The sequence below is a fragment of the Mesocricetus auratus genome, unplaced genomic scaffold (genome assembly GCF_017639785.1).
Source record: "Mesocricetus auratus isolate SY011 unplaced genomic scaffold, BCM_Maur_2.0 Super-Scaffold_100022, whole genome shotgun sequence".
In the NCBI taxonomy this organism is placed as follows: Eukaryota; Metazoa; Chordata; class Mammalia; order Rodentia; family Cricetidae; genus Mesocricetus; species Mesocricetus auratus.
The window spans coordinates 11,952,762-11,963,141 of record NW_024429203.1 but is presented as its reverse complement, the minus strand read 5'-3'; the positions used below and the strand labels follow the sequence as shown (position 1 = coordinate 11,963,141).

Below are 10,380 nucleotides of genomic sequence, written 5' to 3'. Positions count from 1 at the left end.
TTTTTTCTCCAGAAAGTCACAAACTCCTTCCATCTTGTGTTGAGAGTGAGCCAGCCTGTGAGCAACTGGAGCCAAAAATGGAGCACGAGCAAGAAGACGCCTGCAGGGAGCAGTGCCCATGGCAAGAGCACCGCTCTGAGGTCCCCGAGACAGCTTCTCTCAATGGACAAGTTACCAGACACACGGAACACAGCTCGGCTCTGACACACAACACAGACACTGTTCAGGAGCCACATGACTTCCTGGAAAGCTAAAAAATAGTATTTCGGGTGTTTACTAAGACCTTGTAGTAAGCAATGGTATTCACCATCAGATATGTTCCAAGAATCCCTGTGATGTCTCATCTTAACTACTAAATTATGCTTTGCCCATTTAACTACCAAAACCATTTCTTACAATGCTTATTAGTCAAACAAAAATAGCTATTTTACTTATTTAGAGACAAGTCCTCACTATATATCTCTGGCTGGCCTGGAGTTCACTATGTAGACCAGCCTCACTGGGAGCCAGGTAGCAAAAAGGAAGAGGCAGGCATCTGAATGTCTCAATCACATCCCCTATAATTTCTTTCTCAGGGCCCCACTTCTTAAAGGGCCACCACTGACTAACGATGCAACCGCTGGGGACCAGGTACATATGGATCCTTAGAGAACATTTCAGACCCAAACTCCAGCATACAGTGTTCTAAAGCCAGGGGAATCCAAGGTGTGAGTGGAGAATGTGATAGAGCTAATGAACTAGACACCGTTCCTGTAGAGGAACAGCCTGTGAGCCGTGCTGCCTTCATTGAACTAGACACCGTTCCTGTAGAGGAACAGCCTGTGAGCCGTGCTGCCTTCATTGAACTAGACACCGTTCCTGTAGAGGAACAGCCTGTGAGCCGTGCTGCCTTCATTGGCACTCAGCCTTGACACCAGAACCCCACCGAGGCAACTGCCTGAGGCTGACTCCAGACCAGTGAGTTAACCTGCTGGTCTCTCTAGCACTCCACACTTTGAGGACTACTAGCTGAGAAACTTCAGGATCTCATTTCCAAAAACTGGTATATGTAAAACGTTAGTTGAAGCCTGGTAGTGGTGGTGCACGCCTTTGATCCCAGGACTCAGGAGGCAGAGGCAGGTGGGTCTCTGTGAGTTCAAGACCAGCCTGGTCTACAAAGCTACACAGAGAATCCCTGTCTCAAAAAATCAAAACAAACAGAAAACAAGCAAGCAAAAAAAAAAAAAAAAAAAAAGCATTAGTTGAATGGATCATACCTGGACCAGTACATCTGTGTCATACTCTTGTTCTTAATTGTGGGTGTCAAATGTCCTCTAGCGGACTGGCACTTTAGTGTTCAAGTGTGCATGCAGAAGTGTGTGTGTGTGTGTGTGTGTGAGAGAGAGAGAGAGAGAGAGAGAGAGAGAGAGAGAGAGAGAGAGAGAGAGAGAGAGAGAGAGAGAGAGAGAGAGAGAGAGAGAGAGCCAGCCAGTGGTCAGCGTTGGGTCCTTTCCTGGATTACTCTTCACCTTTGAGACAGTCTCTCATCAAACCTGGGACTAAAGTGTCTGGACAGTGAACTCCAGGGATCTGCCTGTTCACTCAGGCCGCCTCCAGCCTCTAGCTATTATTTTTCTATTGGCAGAAAATCTACTAGAAGGAAAAAATGTAGCACATCTAACCAAATGTCTTCCATATGACAAACTTCTATTTGGCCCTGCCTCTTCCAGACTCCACTCACTACCTCTTAATAGTGGGTGTCACAGGCTGGTGACCAACCCTTTTACACATACAGGAATATGAAGGACACTTCAGATTCCAATTCTCTTGAGGTGCCCCAAGGTTATCACTGCATCACAGTGCAATAATTTAAAGTATACCAGCCAGCATCATAGTTTGTGGCTTCAAATATGATATGGAAATATTTTAAAATATCTAATGTAGGGCTGGGCAGATGGCTCAGCAGGTTAAGAGTTTGCTGCCAAGCCTGATGGTCTGAGCGTGATCCCTGGAATTCACAGGATGGAAACAAAGAATTGGCCCCCCTAAGTTGGTCTCTGATTGACTTCCATAACTGTGCTGTGTCGTGTGTGCACGCACACACACTCGAGCACACACACACACACAACTGCACACACAGAGAAACACACATAGAATAAATCTAAGTAACTTAAAGACATTAAGTCTCTGACTTAAATGCTGAGGCTATGCAATCCCAAGAGAAAGGCAGGGATGACTATAATACTGAGTCCCCAAGGAAGGGCAGACACTTCATGGTCTATCAAAAGAATGCAACAGCCTCATTTCCTTCTCGTATCTGAAATCTATTCCCACGAGAGGGACTGGGAAATCTACCTTGTGTCTTCCAAGTGCATTATGAAATGAAACTCATGGGAAGCTTCAGAGAAGAAAATCAGGTCTCATTTTAGAAGTATATATGTTTTCCCACTGTGGAAAGCATGGCCAAGAGTATTAATCTGTTTGCACACATCCTAGGTTCCACTGCAGTGAGGAATTACCCCTAACAGTAAAATGTGCCCTTTCTAGAGCAACATGAATGACTAAACTAAAATTTCAAACACTGACAATATTTGCCATCAAGTCCTGATAAATACACATTTGGCAAGGTAAGTCTGCATTTTCATCAAAATCAAGGAAATTTGGTAATGAAATAGTTTAAATGACAGAGACTAGACATACCCAATATGACTGTCCTAAGCGGCTTTTCTGTCACCTCATCTGATGTTTCCATGGGAACACTACTCAGGTCTGGATAGTTTGCTGCAGATGTAATATTGCTTAGTCTGGAGATGTGGCATATACAAGATAATTACATTACCAGGGGCACCCAAACCATGTAAGAAACTTCCCAATGCTGGAAAAAGGGGGGCATGGACCTAATATGCTCTCAAAAAGATTTTTAACTTACAGTCAACAGCAGAAAGACCAGTATCTGACAGTTGACTTATAAGGTCCCATTCTACACACACACACACACACACACACACACACACACACGAAATCTTATTTATTTTATATGCATTGGTGTTCTGCCTGCATGTATGTCTGTGTGAGGGTGTCAGATCCTGGAGTTACAGACAGTTGTTATCTGTCATGTGGTTGCTGGGAAATGAACCCAGGTCCTTTGGAAGTGCTCTTAACTGCTAAGCCATCTCTCCAGCCCCTCTCCCCCAATTCTTGCTGACACTGCAAGGGAGCTGTGCTACTCACACCTATAGGAAGTCATTTCACTGAAACACTGTATCCACTGGGTATGCGAAAAGCCAGTTTACCACAGGTAGAGACATCTAGGGGATGGTTATCTCACTCTGAAAACGGATGTCTAAGATGCTCAGTGAGAATGGGAAGCATGTGTTTTCCATTCGACCTCCCCTTCAGGAGGACCCTGAGAAGCCAGTTCACCTTTCTGGAGACTGCATACTGGGTGCCAGACAGCAGATCCCTCAGGGAAGCTCCAGGGCACTGTCTGCTTGCTCTCCAGAATAGACAAAAGGCCTGTACTCTAGAGAGATGGGTGTTTGAGCTGAGAGGAACTTGGCCAGAAAATACACTGCAGCTCAGTTGACATACCATCTAACCTAACAGACAGTGTGGAGTGAGAGATCTCACATACCCACAGCACTGACCACGCCTGTCTGGGCATGGTCACTGGTATGTGGGGGAAGGCAGGTAACAGTGGGATATAAACACCCCAATAAACTACCCCATCTATTTCATCATAGTTCATACTACGCTTGAAAGGAAACACATACACACAAAGTCTGTTTTAACCTGAAATAATTCTGTTGATATTGGAATTGCTTTCAGTGGGACATTTGCTTTAAACCACAAGATATCTCCATCTCAAGTACAAAAACCCCTTCTCCCCACCACCCCCCACCCACGCCAAACAAGGAAACAAAACCCAAACCCACAGCTGAATCTCAAATAAGTTTGGAAGAAATGAGACTGTAAATATTTACACAGGGGGCAAGAAGTAAATCACAAAACTATTTACAAAAATACACAAGCTTATATGCATTAACAATTTACACCAGTTCACAAAAATATTAAAACATAAAAAAACACTATATAAATTAAAGAACTGAAAGGAATGATCTAAGACTTCCTAGGATGCTTCTCTCATGCAGGTCATGGTTGAAAATCAGGTTTTGCTATCTCAGAATCTAACTGTAAAACAATCATTTTTAATTCTTTGAACATTAACAGTACTAATCAGATAAGGAAAAAGACCCTCTGTGCATACCAACATTATCTTGCACACATTAAAATACATCATTCTTGACATTTCCGTAATACACAGTACTGACAACCACATGCCTCTAACCATTTGGAAGTAACTTTCTGACATACTTCAGCTTTCTTCATTACTTTCTTGCACTCTCTGCTCGGGTGACACTTTGCCAACATGTTGAATGGGTGACCAACAGGGCTGGAACAGAGAAATGGACTTCACAGGACCCTTCTCCGTGCACTCACTGCTGCTTCCAAACCGACAACTGGCTCTTCTACCTCTGTTCACCTTCGTGGGCCTCCTCTGCACAGAAGCACTCTTGGGGTATTTCTTTAACCTGACCCTACATTTTCAAGAATGTTTTACCATTGTAAGAAATGTGCAGGCTCTGTACCTTGGGACTGTCTCAGGGACTTCTCCAAACCGAGCATTTAAAACACATAAATGTTTAAAAAGAAACTGTTTTCAGTAAGAATAAGGCTCAGATTAGACTTATTAGTAAGAACACAATGCCCCTGGAGCCTTTAGCTGAGCTCCCAGCCTGCTATCTAGGAACATCTACTGCAGTCGAACCACACTGTGGAATTTTGCCAAAAAGATACAATCTGGAGACATGGCTGCAAAAGTACCAGTGGGATGGGATTATGTTTAATGTGTAAGGCAGCTCCACGTCCTTGACCATAATGCTCCCCGCCAACACTTGAAAGTAACATTCAGTTCCTGTGTTTGTGAAGTCACACACGAGGTGGACCACACTGAGGTAACCTGGCTCACAGTGATTTGCCTTCCAATTTCTGCCCCCACAGTGTTAGAGAAACATGTGGGCAAAGTCTTTCAAATAGCTGAATCCAAAGTTAAGGCTGTTGCTACGTACAGTAAATAACTTTAGGCTTTATCTAAAGTTTGTTTTCATACTTATACCAATAATCTGAATTATTATTCTATATTTAAAATATTTTCCTGACATTTCCAAACCCATAGGATGTCATTAGTAAAGGAATTGTTCTAAGGAATCAACCCTAGTATTTATAAAAGAGACTTTAGTTTCAGGAGTAAACAATGTGTGTGACAGACAAATCTACAAACATCAAACTTGGCCTGGACCTTCCAGCTCTTTTCAGGCCAAGCCTGCGGTTACTGAAGCCACGTGTCTGTCTCACTGTCACACTGGCCTCTCCTACTCCATCTGTGCTGCTAAGGATAACCTTCAGGGCTGGTGTGGTCTTCAAGAGGCAGTAAGTTGCCTCCTTGACAAAAAAGATGACATGGGTTGAAGAAAATAGGTCTGCCAGGACATCTATGTGATAGACAGAGGCACCTATCAGGTCTCCAGATGTTCTGACCATGTACCAGCCAGGTCTGCACTTGTAACACAGATGCTAGAGTTCCCAGAGACCTTTGTGTGTAGGGGTTTCCAGGCATTACTTTAGATTTCACTGGATCCCTCTGGTCAATCTGGGAAACAAAGAACACCCTGCAAACTATCTCCAAATATAAACATGTTCTTAAAACTTTTTCGAAATGTAAACCCTTAAAATGCAATTATATGACTTAATTACAAAGCCTGCCGTAAATCTAATCTTTCATGATTTCACAGCAGTAACAGCAGCATGATTTTAGTCTCTTAAAAGATTTCTTCCTGTGCTCTAAATAAAAGATAATCCCATCCTAAAACGCCAGAGCAGCAATCCCCCAGTGAATGGAATGAAATCTCCTGTGTCGCCTACAGAGTATTAAAAGATACAAATGTACAAAACTCAAGTATTATGACTTAAGGAATGAAATGCCAATCTAACTCATTCGAAACACCGGACTGCCTTACCGGTCTTGGCTCTCTGGGATGGGATGGGCCTAGGAAAACAGAGGGAGGCTGGGCTAAAGAAGTACCCTGTCCCAAACCTAATAAGGAATGCAACTTTCAAAAGAAAGTCCTGGGTATTTCACATGTTTAACATGTCTAGAGAGTTAGAAAGAACTATTCTGAAATGCTGGTGTAGATGACAAATACAGTAGGACTATGACCACACAACAGAAGTGAGCCAAACCACGAGACTCCCAGAACGCCAGCTGGTGAGATGGGACTGTGTACTCAGCGTCAATGAACAATGTAGTTTCCTAACAGGTGATCTGTAGGTGCTTAAATTCCCAGGGAACCTGTACTGTAGGTTAGAAATAGAATAACATGTACACTTGTATCCCTAAGAAACTATTTATGTAGCTAAACCGCACTGGTCTCTTGTTAATGTTCTGGATTGAGAACAGGGTGACTATTCTACTGGCCCACAACTTGCTGAAGCTTGTGGGGTGTGCAGGTGGGCGTCACACTGAAAGCACTAGTGATGTTCTCTGACACTAGCAGAGGTCACTGACAATAAGAACTTCTTTTTCTTTCAAAGTTTTAACTTAAAAGGCAGCCCCTCAGGTTTCTGTAGTAATAGGAGCGCACACACTGTCAAGTGAAGAAAAGGAGCAAACCAATGAAGAATAAGGTTCAGCTTGGATTTGCTATTTCACAATGATGTGCTGCTAACTGCTTAAAATCCTAATTCCTTTATCTTTTAATGATCATGCTGCTAGCAGTCTAAATTACACAGCTGAAGGATCAGGGAGCTTTCCTCTCTAATTTAGCATACCGGGCTCCTTCATGGACAGGGATAATGAAAGCAGAACAGAGTGGAGAGTCCATCTGGCCAGGCTGCATGGCCCCCTAGTGGGGAGCGGAAACACAACAGGAAATGCAGAGCCCACCAGGAAATAGAGGCAAACTGCTCTGAACTAGGTAGCAAGTGCTAAGAAGGGTCAAAGCTAATTCAACGAGTTAAAGGCAGTCCTTAGAGTTGTACAGGTCAGCCCTGCATAGAAGTAGGGTCTGTGTTGAGAACTTCTTCACTAGGCTTTCAGCACAGCACTTTACAATCATCCAGATCTCTAAAGACAAATGACACAGCCTATAGATGGATGAGGCGGTAATGAGTGGGGGGGGGGGGGGGAGGTGTGATTTGTTTACTTTTATTATGATTCTTTCATGTGGTCAGGGGTTTTAGCATTTTTTCCTTATATCTTTTTGGTTATTGAAAAAAAATAGAACAGTCCACTGTCCAGCAGAGGCTGCTTCAACTCTATTGCTCCTAGGGCTCATTCTGCATGGATCTGTGTGTCAGGATGTGGCAAGGACAACTCTGTGGGCAAGAAGGCCCCCTGGCCCAATGCTGTGGCGTATGTCCTGCTCTGTGGATGGACAAAGCCAGAGGGCACATAGGGCCCCATGCCTCCCCCTCCAAAGCCTCCTCGGGGGGTGCTGGGGCAGGGAGTGGTAATCCTCCAGGTTATCATACTGGGACACAACAGTCATACTGCTCTGGCGCTTGCTGTGTGTTGGATACTGGTATAGCACACTGGGGTCCCTCTCCAGGTTCTGAGTATGATGGAGTTTTAGGCTGTGACTCCTCTCTGGTTTGGGGGGTGGGATCATAGATTGAGTGAAGTGTTCCTCCTCCTTGTAGCAGTCTCTGGAGTGTTTCTCAGGGGCAGGTGGCTGCCTGGCTCGAGGCCTGTCAAGGTCTTTGGAGAGCCTCACCTCCTTGTGGTTCATTCTTAGAGATTCCTGCCCTGATGTGACGTACTTCCCTCCAGAGTTATGGTAGCTGCCCGGCTCAGAAGTGTCTGGCATCCCTTTGGGCCCATAATCTAACTGGCCAGCTCCCTGGGGATAAGGTGGTCCATTTTTCGATTCACATAATTGCCTATGGCTTGCTTCCTGATGCGCCCTGTGCTCTGGGAGGCTACAACCCATATCATGAAGCTTTCTGTTCCTAAGGCTGCTTTGCTTCTGTGGGAGGGATGGCTTTTCTACCTGTGTGCTGCCATATCCCCCATGATGGTGGGCTCTGTCGAATTCGGGCTCTGGATGCTTCCTGTAGGAACGGTCATCCCCCTCAGGGCTGACAGCCTTGGCTGGGTGCCGCCCTTCTTTCCCCTCAGCCACAGAGAGAAGTCCAGTTTTCCCAGGATCTGATTTACTGCGCAGATGGATGACATAGATCCCTCCCAAATCGTCTTGTACAGCGGGTGTCATGTTGTCGTACTGCGACATAACAGGCCCTTTCACCTTCTGTCGTGCTCGACTTTCTCTCCGGATGGACTGCATGCGGTACTTTTCCATGTCCTCAAGGTCCCATGAGGTGTAGGTGTGCTTTACGTCAGCAGTGGGGGGCATGTTAACTACATTATGGTCATTACCAGAGAAATAGCCAGTCATGTTGGCCCGTGGGCGTGGAGGCAAACCGGCATAATTGTACAAGTTCTTTCCTTGTAGTCTTGGATTGTAGAAAGCAAAATCACGATTGGACAGGCGGTGGAGTGGCCTCAGTTGGACTGTGCCGTAGGCATCAACATCACACAAGGCTCCATCGGGACTGTAATAGGAGCTTGAGGAGCTGGAGTATGGACTGTAACGGTAGTGGACTCGTCCATTCTCAAAGTAAGGCTGAAGCTGAGTTACATGATAATCTGAGCGGGCCTGGGAGGACTGATATGGCTTATACTGGTAGACGGGCCTTGGGCAGTAGGCTGGTTCATCATCTGGGGGAACTTCGGTCCGTGAAATGGGAACAGAGCGGATCATAGAAGGTGGGGGTGCGTGGAGGGACTGTACCCTCCGGATAGTGGGGTAAGGTAGAATGTCTTCAGGGCAACAAGCATTCCTAACCGAGGAGCCCAGAGAAGAGACATACTCAACCCGGCTGCACGGTTTGGAGTGGTGTCCAGACATGTTTCTTCCTGGTGCCACATAGGTGTTGTAACGAGGACCCATGGAAGCCGGTGGCTCTGATCGGGCACCATACACCTGGTGTGGTTCCAACTTATTGTGATGTGGAGGTACACTCTGGGGACGGAACTGGCAGTTTGGGGTCATATTGAAATGCAAACAGTTTTCTGGACCAAAGGGCTCAGTGGTGACATCAGGTCTAGCAAAGGAGGAATAGGCGATCTTCTGAGAAGCATGCTTGGGCTGTGAGATGGGGAGCGGCAAAGGCAATACCTCATCCACTGAGGCTGATGAAGGGACGAAGGAGTGGTAATTTGAACTGCTGATGGCATCTGCAGTATTGGCGTGCATAGCAGCAGCCATCTTGCTTTCTACTGTCCTTGTTGGGGGAACTGGGGCAGCAAAGCCACAGGAATGGCCCGGAAAAGACTCAGCACGCAGGTGGAGCGGTGGGGCCCTGGTGCCTTCCCGCACCTTCTCAGGCAGTCCTGGTTGGGGAGCAGAAGCAGCCATGGGACACTGGGCAGCTGCACTGTCATCGTTGACAAAGATGGATGCAGGATCACTCATGGCTTGAGGCTCAGGTGGCCTCTCTGGAGTTGGAGCTACTCCCTGGACCTGCTGAAAGACAGTGACATTAAGAGTCTGTTGTTTAACATCCCCTATCCCCCCACCAATGGAGCCAAACCCTTATAACGTGCAAACCCAGGCCATTTGGGTGGCAGCTTGAACTTTCCCAAGCTCTACAGTCACACTGGAACTGACCCCATGGCTAGGAAAAGAGCATCTGTGTGGCTACACGGTACATTACCACCTGTGCAGAAGTGTGCAGGGTTTTCTAATTCATGCTAGGCTTTAAATGTGAGGAGAGGCTGCTCACAGTGAAATCTAATGTGTCAACCCAAAACACAGGATTAGACAAACAACAGTGCTAGGCTTAAAAAATAAACATACTGCCTATTGGTCTAAGCTTAGTCTCAAGACCAGAAGGCTGTTTTAAAAATGAAAACAGTTGATTTTATCAGCTGGAAGGAGTTTCAGAGTGACTCAGTCCCACACAGTGAGCAGTTTTAAACCTCCAAATACAGGGAAGAGCTGCAAAGTGCTTGTCTGGGGTTTATTACTGCGTTTTCTTTCTGTCCATCCTGTTTATGGGCTCACACACTAAATGTCCCTGAGGTGCAGGTGCTACAAATAACATCCTCCAGGAAGGCCTAGAAGTTTAACTCCTTTTGTTTAAGGTAACCACAAAATCTGCAGTACTTCTGGGTTTTTTTCTTTTGTTTGTCTTTTTAAAGGAAAATTAGAAAAAAACCACCTTGACATTCTGTGTCTAACATTCTCTCACCAAAGCATGTATGTAACTGCAGAATATAGC

At 45.6% G+C, this 10,380-nt stretch overlaps 1 protein-coding gene across 1 annotated transcript in view; it reads right to left on the bottom strand.

The window, feature by feature from the left end:
* Positions 1-3,760: 3,760 nt before the first annotated feature.
* Positions 3,761-10,380, bottom strand: part of Arhgap32 (Rho GTPase activating protein 32) — a 216,330-nt gene continuing 209,710 nt past the window's right edge. Inside the window, 2 exon segments of the mRNA XM_040730215.1 lie at positions 3,761-7,528; positions 7,530-9,620. Of these exon segments, the coding sequence (XP_040586149.1) occupies positions 7,370-7,528; positions 7,530-9,620 (2,250 nt within the window). The 3' untranslated portion in view covers positions 3,761-7,369.